At 41.7% G+C, this 13,418-nt stretch overlaps 1 protein-coding gene across 9 annotated transcripts in view; it reads right to left on the minus strand.

Annotated features, from left to right (window-relative positions):
• Window positions 1-1,891: 1,891 nt before the first annotated feature.
• The window catches only part of LOC100697762 (genetic suppressor element 1), a 39,519-nt gene continuing 27,992 nt past the window's right edge, over window positions 1,892-13,418 (minus strand). For 8 of the 9 annotated variants that reach the window (XM_005470893.4, XM_005470896.4, XM_005470900.4 and 5 more), the window contains 10 exons: window positions 12,946-13,235; window positions 11,592-11,907; window positions 10,871-11,478; window positions 10,634-10,746; window positions 10,252-10,540; window positions 8,534-8,647; window positions 8,042-8,437; window positions 7,532-7,828; window positions 5,649-5,752; window positions 1,892-5,508 (listed from right to left, as the gene is read on the minus strand). In XM_005470893.4, coding sequence (XP_005470950.1) covers window positions 5,371-5,508; window positions 5,649-5,752; window positions 7,532-7,828; window positions 8,042-8,437; window positions 8,534-8,647; window positions 10,252-10,540; window positions 10,634-10,746; window positions 10,871-11,478; window positions 11,592-11,907; window positions 12,946-13,235 — 2,665 coding nt within the window. In that variant the 3' untranslated portion in view covers window positions 1,892-5,370. The remainder of the gene's footprint in view (window positions 5,509-5,648; window positions 5,753-7,531; window positions 7,829-8,041; window positions 8,438-8,533; window positions 8,648-10,251; window positions 10,541-10,633; window positions 10,747-10,870; window positions 11,479-11,591; window positions 11,908-12,945; window positions 13,236-13,418) is intronic. The other variant, XM_005470894.4, reaches the window with a different exon arrangement.

Here is a 13,418-nt window from a genome sequence, read left to right on the forward strand (position 1 = left end):
CCTCTTTTCAACGCAACGTTCTGCTTCTTTCCCTCTTTTCTGCAGAAATTCTACTGAGTCACCTCTTTTCTGCAAAATTTTCAGCCTTTTCACCTCTTATCAGCACAATCCTCAGCAGCTTCTACTCATTCCACCATAATTGTCAGTCTCTCCATCTCTTTCCTTGTGAGAGTGAGTTTGGCACAGTGAGATGAGTTGTCGCCTTGAGCCCAGGAGTGCCAGGTTCGAATCCTGCTCAGGGTGACGTTTTTTTTTTTTCCACCACCATGCAACTTTTTGCAACTTTTCAGCTTTTTCAGCTTTTCAGCAGACAGCTTCAGCGTTAAGGCATCCACACTGCATTTTCGCAGGAAATGCAAATTTTTCTAGTTAATACTGAGGTCTGGGCTATGGGGAGGCCAGTCCATGACTGATGATGATCCATTGTGTGTTTGTGATGCTCTCCAGATGGATCAGTATCTTGTACTTTTCTGTGTTCATGATACTGTCAGTCTTCACAAGATCTCCAACTCCACTGGCTAAAATGAAGTCCCAAACCACATGTGCCTCCACCGTGTTTTACAAATGGGTCACACTCACAGTTGTACACATTTCCTGATCTACTTCATACATAGTGACGATTTGAGCCGACAATTTCAAATTTGGATTCATCACTTCATAAAACCTGTTGTCACTGATTTTCAGTCTAGTTCTTGTGTAGTTTGGCATATCTCAGCCTTCTTGACAGCCATTTTTCCACTGAGACCATTTCAGATGGTCAGTGAACAGGTAGATAGTAGATCGAGTCGGATCTTGGGTTCTGTGTCAGGTCATTGCTAGATTTTGTTTTCTATGGACATGACTTACAGATACTGTTCTTTTCTCCTCCACTTGTTTCAGTTTCATTTACGTACTTCAGATTTGTTAATGACACACTACAGACCCTGATAAGATATGCCAAGTTTTTGGCTAATAGCGCTCTGGAAATCACCTTGTTGATCAAACTCATCGTTGTTACTAGCAGCCTGTCACAAAAAATGCCAAAGTGCATAAATTTAAAAGTGAAATTTAAAATTGGTTCCTTGATTAGTTGTTATGTGTAAACATAACACTGGTTCATCCCTTGAGTTAGATGACTGGAGTAATAACTCATGGGCCAGTGTTCAGTGGCTGGTACAAGGACTGAATTAAAAGTGAGTGAAAAAGTAGCCAATATTTAAAGAAAAACTTTGAAACACCTTTAGAAAGTCTGGTGAATTGTTGCTTGGGACTACTTTAAAAGCATTAACACAAAGCAAAAGAAGCAAAAGATGAAGAAATGAGTGGAGTGTCAAGACTTTTACACAGTACTGGATATTAGGACATTTTTTTCCTGTGTAGACATGCCTTACACTAATGTTTAAAAAAGAAAAATTCAAACGGTTCAAAGACCATACACTGAGGCAATAAAATATCAGGTGAAGAAATGAGTAAGGGAGGGCATGCTGTCAGCAGCACATTGATGTGGGCTATATTTAAACCTAGCAATCACAGCGACTGAGAGTGCCTCCTTAAGTGCATGTTAAAGTCTGTTATTAAAACTTGGTAATGCTATCCTTTCCAATATAACCACCAGGTCCACAGGAGATGCTCGCTGTCTGAGAATTACAATGATTAAATCCATTCATAATAATTATGGAGGACACAATTTGTATGCAAACTTCGAAGACCTCCAAAGGCTTGGGAGTTTTTGTTGCTGCTCTCAGTTTGTTTTGTTTTGTTTTTTTGAGCTATGGAGGGTCAGACATAATGACATTTTGTACATTTTAATCAGCTACTCTGTGTAAGACCACTTGCTGAATAAATGCAAACACAGACCTCTGATAAATATTTCAGAGAAGTAAAAACTCAGATATGCAACAATAACAGTGAGGAGTTTTTACAAGTATTTTAATGTAAATTTACACCCGAATTTACAGCAATATACCGTATGTTAATAAATAATTCATTGCAATTATACAGCCCAAATAATAAATTACATAACAACGGATTGAAGCAAATAGGCAAGATTTCACAGCAGGTTTGCAGAGACGGAGAAAGTGACGCAGGAGGGTCGGGTGAACTGGAGGGGAGGGCGGGATTGCTACAGTGCTTGTGCTTGTAGATAGAAACTGAACAAGTGACATTATTTTTTGTCTTAAACAAAAAGAAGTCTCATCAAAAGACCAGTGAAAGGTATAGTTCGTTATTCTGACGCTTAGGTTACGCATAAAACAATAAATAATTATTACAGGTGTCTTTTTTTTTTAATTAGTTTTGACATGAATTGGAATAATTAACTAAATAGTTTGGCTTTTCTCTTCCTGAAAGTAGTTTTCAGTTGAAGTTTGGACAATAACTGCGAGAAATCCTCGTTCAAGTGATGCAGAATCTGCATTTCAATGACTTATTTATCTCTCTAACATTTATGGTCATGTTAAGGGCTTCGGGACACAGACTCCTGGGTGTACCATCCTAAAAATGGTACATGACCGACATTTGTTCATCCACAGTGCACCTCTCAATTATTTTAGCGTCACGTAACACCGACTGTCCCAGTCTCCTCAAATCTCTAAACCTTTTCATTCTGACCAGCAGCAGTTTAAACAAAGCATATGGCTTCCCACGACAAATGGTTAAACCGATAAAGCATACAAAACTCTTCATCTATCACAAGTGACATTACCCATTAAAAAAATCTGACCTAAAAAAATTTCATTGATACCATTTGCTGTTATATAGACATTTTAGACGTTCCCTACGCTCCGTAGAGCTCTTACCAGCGACACACACTGCTTCATCTGTCAGATATATAACTAAGCAGACAACATACAATACAGAGGACGGTCAAGTTTTCCCTCTGCTTACATTTCAAGTGCATCCTGTCAAGTTTAAGGCCTGAGGTGTGCTTGATTCCTTGACTCAATTGTTATTTTCTGAGGTCTAACCGGGTGATCATTGCACACCCGGATTCCCTCATTGCTGCCCAGAGAAGCTACAGATATGTGCCTGCTGATACATTTATTTAGTGTAGACTGAAACATTTTAAATCCATATGAAAATATGACTGTACACTGGGCATACAGTCTTGTGAAGAAAAAATAAAGCACACTCTCTTTCGAATCTAAGTAGTAACATATCAGCACATAAAAATTATCTGGTCCTTACCGGGTTCTAACATTATTTAACTATAACCTCAGATAAGCATGCTGCATTACACCGTGTCATTATTAATTTCACCAAAAACTATAACAGAATTTCCAAGCAGTGCATGAAAAACTAAGTACACCATCACCGCAGCTAGGTGCTGCCTGATTGATTAACCATCAGCAAGTGTGAGAACCTCTATAAAAGCAGAAGTTTTGGAAGTTTGCAGCTCAGGAGCATTCAGGTGTGTTTTAACACAATCCCAATGAGATAAGACATCAGCAGTGATCTGAGGAGCAATTGTTTTAAAAGAGTTGTGAGGCCATTTTCAACATTTTTTAAGTGAAAGATTATTAACAAGTGGAATACATGCAAACCAGTTGCCAATGTTCCCTGGAGTGGACGTCCCAGTAAATTTACCCCAAGGTCAAACGGGGCACTGCTCAGAGGAACTGCAAAAGCCCAAGAGCTGCATCTCAGGCTCCACAGCCGTCATTTAGCATGTTAAATGTTAAAGTTCATGACAGTACAGTTAGAAAGAGACTGAACTAGTATGGCTAGTTTGGAAGGGTTGCCAGGAGAAAGCCTCTTCTCTCATGGCAGCATGGCTTAGGTTTGTAAAGTTGCATCTGAATAAATTACACGATTTTTTTGGAACAACTTGCAGAAATTGGGTCGTGCAGCAAGACAGTGGGCCTCATTCACAAACAGTGGTTAAACACAAATCTGTGATTCATCGATATTTTAATATGCAAACTTGTTTGTAGTCTATAAAGAAATTTAGAAGTGCCCCTGACCAAATGTACAGAGATGTGTCTCTGTACATTTGTCTCAGAAAGTCTAATGTCTCAGAAAATGTAAACACCTGTCTTTAAATCCTAATATTATTACTGCTCCTGCTGCTGCTGCTACTATGAATAATAAAATCAGGATTATCAGAATTACAATTAAATAAATAAAAATTTCAGATAAAGAAAACTAAATACTAAATGAAAAGGTGTAGGTCTTTTAATTTAAATGTATTCCAATATCCCTTTATCTCATCTTACATTAAATGATCTTTTTTCATTAAAATGACTTCTGTCATATCGCTGGATGGGATTCCTTAAAATCCAGTTTCTTGGCACTTCTCCACAGATATTAGAAAAAGAAGGGAGCGAGTTTCTCATCTTGGACAGATCAGCTGCTCCTTATCTTATTTTTTTTATAGCTTGTTGTTCAAACTTGTTTCAGTTTCTTCAGTCAGACTTTTTCCTGCTTTCTTGCTTTAGCAGTGCAGGTCTTAACATCACCACAGCTGTCTCTACTTCGCTTTGAGGTCAATGTGTTTACTTATACAGAGAAATCGGGCTGTGGCGGTATGAAGATTGCAGAATCCTGTTGGATTCAGATTCAGTAATAAACGTGTGTTGGTTAACACAAAAAAGGCTGTTGGGCACAATTTATGATCGCAACGATATTTTTTCATACACACTTGTGTAACAAATTTTAACATAAATATTAGTGAATGAGGCCCAATGGCCCTGACAAACTCCAGACCTCAGCCTGTCTAAAATTCTGTGGCAGGACCTTAAGAGAGCCGTGCATAAACAAATGCAAGCAAACCCCAGTGAACTGAAGCAACGCTGTAAAGTAAACTGGGCCAAAATTCCTCCACAATGATGTAAGAGACTGCTGAAGTCATACAGAAAATGAGTACTTCAAGTTATTGCACCTAAAGGTGGTACTTCAAGCGACTGAATCGTGAGGTGTACTTAGTTCTGACACTCTGCTGTTATTGTCCAACTGATATTGCATTTGAGCTGTTAAGGACCAGATGATTTTTGTGATTATGTCCTGATAAGTAAAACCTTAGAACTGAAAGAGGCTGTACTCTCTTTTTCACATTGCTGTACTTGAAAGCCAACTCAAGTAGGAGGAGGAGTGGTTAGCGTTACTCTAATAACGATGCTGCTGTAGCTACACAGTGTTGTTGAAATCCATGGGAAGAATCAGACCGTTTAAGCTCTACATGGACACCATGGATTACAGTTACTGTGATACAAATATAGCAGGTAGTAAGGTGTATCTGGGACCAGTCAGGTGACAGAATTGACTGTCCAAAAAGGGTAACAAGACTACTGTTGGCTCTGTCGAGTGCTTCGAGCGAGGAGAGTGGCCCGGCTCCATCCCGTTCTTGTTACTGTTCCTTCGCTGTCAGAGGCTTTGGAGAGTCGGTGTCAGAGGTCACCTCGGCGTGTGCCCGTTCACTTGGCCCCTGCCCCAGTGAATGTTCGGTAGAGTCAAACACCTCCTGAAGTGCTCAAGCTGGGCCTGCAGTCTCTCCCTCTCCTCTCTTACTTTCTGCCTCTGAGTCACCAGCTCCTAATAAACGAAGGATAGACACGACTGTTATTACAGAAACCAAGGCTTTATGCACCAAGCTATATTGCTACAACAGGAGATGGCAACACTCGCACCAAAAACAGAGTACACACATGTGGTAGACATAAAATGATGCTTACCCCCATAGTGATAGAGAGCTGCTCTGCAGTTCTGGTCAGGTTGTAGTTCTGTGCTTCGAGTCTTTTACACTGACTGTGAAGGACTTGCCTCTCTATACTCCATTCTGTGAAGAGAAAACAGCCACTTTCAGTTAATTATATTGCATTTTAACATCTCTTTTACTCCAATTTTAGCCCCCCTGAGCTCACACACACCAGTGTACCCGCTGAGCTATTTACTTATGATTAGAGATCTAAAAGATGTCTAAATTGTGTGAAGCAGATAACGTTAACTCAGGGTTAAATTTAGATTTAAAAAAACAAAACAAAAAACAACTTGAGTCTCTCTAAATCATGTTCAGCCATTGTTTCAATGTCATTTCAATGCCTTTTTCCTTCTGCATGTACAATTGCAATAAGTCCATGCAACCTCTGCACTGCTATCACAGGGACATTATTTCAGCAACTGCTGATCTACTGGGATTTCCCCACACAACCATCTCTATGGTCTACAAAGAAAGGTCCCAAAAAAAGAGAAAATGTCAGTGAGTGGCAGCTGTCTCTGGGTTGTCAGAGGTCACAGGACAATGGCCAGACTACTTCACGCTGACAGGAGAGCAACAGTAACTCATTAGAAACAAGGTAAAGGTAACACATCAGACCATGAAGCAGATATGGTACAACAGCAGTAGAACACACCAGGTGCCACTACAAGGCATCATTTTGCATGGCCTCCTTTCACCCACTACCCAAGATACAACATGCAGTATCATTGCTGACCATGTCCATCCCTTTATGACCACAGTGTACCATCTTTTGATGGCTGCTTTCAGTAGGACAGCGCAACATGTCAAACATCTCAGATCATCTCAAACTGGTTACCTAAATGTGACAGTATTCAGATCTCAATCCATTAAAGCACCTTTGGAATGTCGGGGAGTATCTGCAGCAACTGAGTGATGCCATCATGTCAATGTGGACCAAAAACCCAAATCTTGAATTTTTGCCATGAAGAATTAAGTCAGTGCTAAAGGAAAATGGGGGTCCAACCCCTATAGCCCACTGTTCAGACCAATTAACCAAGAAATAAAAATTCAGAAAGTTTTTTTTACCAAAATATATGGACATCAAGAGTAAATGTTACATATATATATATCTCTCTATATATATATATCTCTCTCTATATATATATCTCTCTCTATATATATATATCTCTCTCTCTCTCTCTATATATATATATATATATATATATATATATATATATATATATATATATATATATATATATATATATATATATATGTCATTTTTGTAGCTATAAATTATGTAATAAAAAATTGAACTGTCTGGGGTTAAATGTATTATTATATGGTCTTACAATAGGGTTACAATATAAAGCACCTTGGTGTGATTTAGCACTAAGTAAATAAAACTGAATTGATCTATATTTATCCAGAAAACATAAAACTCTCCAAGAAATCCATAGTGCAGTAGATCTGCCAACACATTTGATGTTTTTCATGTCTCAATTCATAACATTTTGTTCATATATTAAACTAACAACCTACAAAAAACAACATGCAGGGTTTTAGGTGATTGAGCACTCTTAAGTTGTAAAAGTCAAGAATTTCAAATTCGAGTCCCTGCATCTCCGGATAATTCTTTTACTGTTCACTGATTTTTGACCCAACTTCTGAGATTAATTTCACACTCTTGCTGAAAAGTATTTACATGCAAGTTGTATATGTAGGCATTTGCAGTGCACAACTTTTACAATTATGTATGCAACAAATATATGACAAAAAGTGTTTTTACATCATGTATATAAAAAACTTTCTCTGTTTTCATCATATCACAGAAAAATCAACTATTGGGGTAATGTATGTGCTATGTCACTGACTCACCATCCACATACTCCTGGTAGGCCTCAAAAATAGCTTCAATGCCCTGCCACTTCCTTGGAACATCCTCCTCCTCTTCATCCTCTTCGTCCTCTTCCTGATCGGACTCTTCCTCATCCTCAGACAGGTTCTCCTGTGGGGCTAGAGTGTCCCGGTTGGCTACAGAAGAAGGGAAGTGATGGCCATTGATATGTGCGCGCTGAGAGACATGGATGAGATTTGAACTTTTCAGCTGAGAGACGCTGTGAGGCTGCGAGGGATCGGCCTTCACGCCGGCCTCTGGGACACAATTTAAGAGTCCTTAAGAAGAAGAGAGTGAGACAAAACAAACAAAAAGCAGCGTCAGTCCTTGTAGCTGTTTAACAGCTTAATGTGATTTTAACTTAACGTGACAGGAACTTGACTTTTGTTTACATTTTAAAGGCAGTGCAGTGCATACTGACACCACTAGGTGGCAAACCCCTAACATTATAGAACAATCAGGTCATGCACCTATGGGAGCAAGTGGCTAACCTTTGTTCTGCAGTGTGCTGTGTGTGGACTGCAGCACAGCCTGATGGAAGTGCTGAGCGAAGGCCTCAGGGGTGAACCGCTCCCAGGGTCGATTCCGCCCATTCTGCACTTGACCAGGCTCCTTTTTCTGAGCAGCAGCAGCACCAGTGGCACCAGTGCCAGCACCGTTCTGGAGGCCCTGGCGCTTCCTGTTCGATTGTGTCTCCACGAATTCAGCCTTTTCATGATGGGGAGCCAAGGGAGGCGGGAGCCGAGTTACCGTGGAGTCTACAGGTGGTTTGTGCGCGTCGTTATGAAGGTGTTTATGTTTGCTAAGGTAGGGAGGGGAGGGGCTGGGAGAGTCTGGGTACAGGTGTCCATTTGACGGACACCGCAGAGGTGCTGAGAAGGAGTCACCTAAAAGATAAGCAGAGGTTTTATTAAAGAGTTGTTTGCTAATTAATCGAGAGTGCATGTATTCATGTTTCCTGTGTTTGTCTGCGTGTGCCTCACCAGTGGAGGGAGCCGGAGGACTTCTGCACAGTGGTAAAGGATTATATCTGAGTGTGTCTAACGTCACAGTCTTCCTCTGAATGGCCTTCAGCAGCTCTTCTGTTCTCTCTTTATCTACAGAGAAAAAGACAGAATGAGAACACCCATCACTCATATTTTAAAAAAATATGTGTTAAAAAAACTGACTTGGGCCGGGAACTAATGGAGAAGCGTCAGTAAATGGATGATCTGAGGGTAATGCCCAATTCAGAGAGGGAAAAAAATTCAATTTAATGAAGTTCTTACCAGCCCCCCCCAAACAGTCTCCACATGTTTTCTTAAGGCCAGACTAGATTTTATGCCCCATTTCATCGACAACTAGATCTTACTGAAGCACTGGCCTTACAGAAAAGTCTTCAAAAAATGAAGAGGAAAAACTTTAAAAGAGAGTGCAAATGAGCTGCTGATTATACAACAGCGTCCCTGCAAGCAAGTAATAATCATTTAACAACAGAGAGTTTACGCTGGTATTTGAAAATCCAATTTTCAGATTGTAGTTATCAGATTCTTTTTAACAGAGGGGTAAAATAAAATAAACAGCCAGTGTTTTGGCTGAAAAACAACGAATGAAAAACAAAGAGCTCTAGGAATATTTAACACTTCTTAGGCAGTCTTTGTATAATAATATTTCTAACTTTTAATATAAAAACTTGGTGAGAGCAATAGAAAATTTCCCATTCATTGCATTCTGCCATCAGAGAGGCATTTTATTGGTCCTACATTCATCCTGCAGCATAACAAGAACCCAAAACATACAGCCAGACTCACCATCTGTTTTCAGTGACTACTGCAGCTGGTATGGACTTGTGGTCACCTCATTTTATTTTAAAACTCCAATATTTTTGCATTGTACTCCTTATACACGCAAATGCCACTTTCTTAGGACCAAGTTTTTCTGATTAATAACTGCTTTTGTAGCCCATCTGCTTCACGATTTCATGTATTTTGCTCTTCTGCATACTATAGTTGCACTTTTTGTTGTTCCTGACACCAGCACTTCATTTTCAGGTCATTTTCACCCAAAGAACTAATGCTTACTGATATTTTATCTTTTTTTTGGACCAGTGTTTATAAACCGTAAAGACGGTTGTGCGGGAAAATCCCAGAAGATCCTCAGATTCTGGAGTACCCTGACAACCTAAAATGAACTTTCTTCTCTTTCCAATGCTCAGTTTAAACTTCAACAGGTCATCACGACCATGTCTACATGCCTAAATGCTCTAAGCTAATGCCATGTGATTGGCTGATTTTCGTTAACAGGTAGTTTAATAGGTTTACCTGATATAGTGGCCACCCAAAAGTGTATATATATTTGAAGTTATTTTTCTACATATTTAGTTTGGCCAGTTTTTTCCATCGTATACATCTGCAGTTTATCCGGTTTCATAAATTAATGACCTTTTAAACGAATTTCACACCCTCTGAAGCAGTACCATGTTTTCCCTGGATGTGGGTTCAAATCTACTCTTGCTGGACAAATTAGAAAATCCCACTCCAACCTTCAGATTCTTCCTAACTTTATTTTCTTCTCACTCCTCCTACTACCTCAGTAAACACCCAAAACTGAGCGAAAGTAAATGCTTCATTTTTTTTTCCCTCCACGGGGAATCACCAGAGCAACTCTGAAGAAAGCAGAGTAGCACGTAGGATGTGTGTGTGGATACCAAACAGGTTGTTACCTCTCCTCTGCTGTGGGCTGACGTGCGAGAGGTTGAACATAAGGAGGAAGTCTTTTTTCTTCTCCAGTTCGGGGGTGCAGTCCATCTGCTCGGCAGAGTACGGAGTAGTTAAGGGAGTTGTGGGTGTTGAAGATGTTGAAGGTGAGCAGGCCTTTTTCTTGCCCTGCACAGCCGGAGGAGAGACGCTGCGCTCTTTCATCATCCTCCTCCTCTTCCTCCTCTTCTGAGCCAGAAGATCATCGCGATGGGTCAGCGTAGTAAGACCACACACACGCAGAAAATCCACTTTCTTTGGAGAAAGATCAGTCAGACAAAAGGGAAAAAACCCCAAAAAACTTCATACCTGTGATGAATGCATATGTGACTGTGTGTGTTGTCGCACCTCTGAAGATGTGTCCAGCTTGAGTGGGGGCTGTTCTGTCACTCTTCTCAGATGAGCTTTCACCTCCTCCTCATCGCTCTCATCATATGACTCATCCAGGTCATAGTAATAACCTGGTAAAGGCAGAGCGTTATTAAAACAATTGCAGGCCAATGCATCAGTTTTAGTTACATGATCTGCAGTTCCCTTTAGTCTTCCATCTCCACCTCCTGCTGCTTTCTGTTTTATTCTTCTCACCTCCTTCTTTGGCCTCTTTCCTCCTCTTCTCTTCCAGGTCGAGTTTGCTGAGCAGCCTGCGGTGCTGCTGGAGAACCTCATCGTACACCATCATGCTGTCAGGCACCTGATGCGGTCGCTCCCTTACCGCTGGCGGAGAAGCAGCCTGGCACCGTCCCCCTAGGTCAGTGCAGGCTCCACTGGAGATAGATGGAGGCATAAAGGATCGCTGGTGGAGGTTATTGATATGATGCCGGTGGTAGAGGCTCTGGATGGCTCTGTCCTGCTCACTCTTGTTCCAGCACTCCTGTAAACTTGCTCCCCTGAGTGAGGCGAACCTTTCTGGGCTTTTTGCCATCCTCCTGCCGCCCTCTTCCAGCCTCTCCCCCCATGCCGCAGGCGGTCTCTCAGCTCTGGTCAGTCCCGGTGGCGGCCGACTCGGTGGCGTTGGGGCGTTAAGTTTTCTACGGGAGTCTGCAGGTGCGTCAACAAGAGAAGCTGGGTTCCATAGTGTAGTGGCAGGGGCAGGAGGTTGATGGGGAGCTTTTGGGGAGATTAGTGGCGGTGGAGCGCCGAGGCAGGCTGCTACATCTTTGCTGCCTGGGTTGTGATAGACTGAACCGGTACTGCTTAGAAGAACAGAGAGAACCTTTTTTATTCAAATTCTGGACCTAGTAAAGAGTGCATGGTGTTTCAGAAGGGATACAAATTATATTCAAAAGAAGAAGCAGCTAATTCTCACCGGTTGCCGTCTCTCCTCGGTTCCACCCCTTTCCCCGGTGACCTGAGGCCAAGCTCTAGGGGACGCTCCCTGTCCTGTCCCTGTGCTCGCTGTCGTGTTAACCACGCCTCCTCGCTGGCTCTCTGACTCATCATGCTGGCGGAAAGAGCTCCATGGATCCCACCAACAGCACCAGCATGATGTTTCCCCAGGTGAGAAGGCAACAAGCTGGGCACTGGGTATGGCACAGAGCCCCTGGAGGAGTGAATGCTAGGCTGCAGAGGCTTAGGTGCTGAAAAACCTGGGTGTTCAGAGTCCTTGGATTTATCTGGAGAAACTGTGGAGTTTGGGAAAGTGCATGTGTTATGTGCTACGCTGATATATCAGGATGTTTATTTACTTCAACCGCACAAAGTAATGGGCCTTCATTTGATGCAGTCTTGATTTCTAAGTCCTTCAGTTTGATAAGTATAACTGGACATATTAGTCCATTTTCCACTGCAGGAAGCCTTATTTTAGGATCTGCTCCCATTGCCATTTTAAGTTATAGTATTACCCTGTTTTTTAAGATTCAATACCTCTGTTACACAATTAAAATTAAAAGTCCAGTAGTGTTTCAGTGACCAGGAACACCTTCTACTTTAAACAGGCTTTTATTGTGAAAATTTCAAGGTAAACCACAAGCAACAAAAGCCCGAGAAGATCAAAGGATTGCAAAGGTAAATTACTCAACCCCTACAGCCTCTCGCTCCCTCTCTCTTTGGGGTCTGGTTTCATTCATGTATGTCAATATTCACGCGCAGAATGTGTTCACAGAGGTTAAAAAATGAGACAGATTGTGTGCAGAGCTGAGATTTTTAGCCAAAGAGCGAGAGCTTGAAGAGAGAATAAAATTTAAAGGTTTCACCCACAAGTGTGCTAATTTTTATGTCAGTCTGCTTGTACTTTAAACAATTTACCGCATCCTTTTGATAGTTTTATTTCAGCAACTTGAGAAGTCAGCAGGTTCACCGAAGTCATTAGAAAATGTCCTTTGGGGTAAAAATGTTTCTAACAGATTTCATTGCAATCTGGCCAGTAGCTGTCAGGATATGTGGCTCAGGTCCAAACTGTTGGGCAGACACTTTTTTTAAGCAACACAAGTGTTAAAAAATTTAAACTACTGCAGATCAAAACCAGCAGTGTTGTGAGTTCCATTCTTCTCTCTCGATACTAATGAGTAATAATGAGTCAGCTATACCCAGAAAAGACTATTTGGGTATTTTAATTGAAATTAAGTTAAAAAGAATCAGTTTCTAAAACTCTGTATACATGCTTGAGCATGCACCTGCAGGCGAGCGCACATACATGTACACGCGTGTTTGTGTGTAGGTACCCAGTCTGTTCGGGGTCAGCCTTTCTCCTGGCCTGGCCCTGTCCTCCGGTGGTGCCCTCCGAGCATGCAGCTCAGCCAGGTAGTGGCCCTCCGCCGCTCTGACCATCTGCTGCTGTCTCTCCCTCTGCCTCTCCTTCTGTCTTTCCAGCTCTCTCTCACGCTCCCTCTCCTCCTCTCGCTCCCTCTCTCTTTCCCGCTCTCGTTCCAGCCCGGCCTCTCGCTCTCTCTCTTTCTCTCGTTCACGCTCTTGCTCTCTCTCTCGCTGGCGGAGCTCGTTCTCCATCTGTAGCCTGTGGGGGAGGTTGACAAGTATGCGTACACACAAACACAGACAAACACACACACACACACAAAAAAGGGAGAAGGTGAGAGATGCAACACCCAACATGAGGCAGATATTAACCACACACTGGTGAACCTCGCACAAACATTTCTACTAAAACATACACACACACGCAGCTGCAGAAGCACAC

The sequence above is a fragment of the Oreochromis niloticus genome, linkage group LG7 (assembly GCF_001858045.2).
Source record: "Oreochromis niloticus isolate F11D_XX linkage group LG7, O_niloticus_UMD_NMBU, whole genome shotgun sequence".
Taxonomy (NCBI): domain Eukaryota; kingdom Metazoa; phylum Chordata; class Actinopteri; order Cichliformes; family Cichlidae; genus Oreochromis; species Oreochromis niloticus.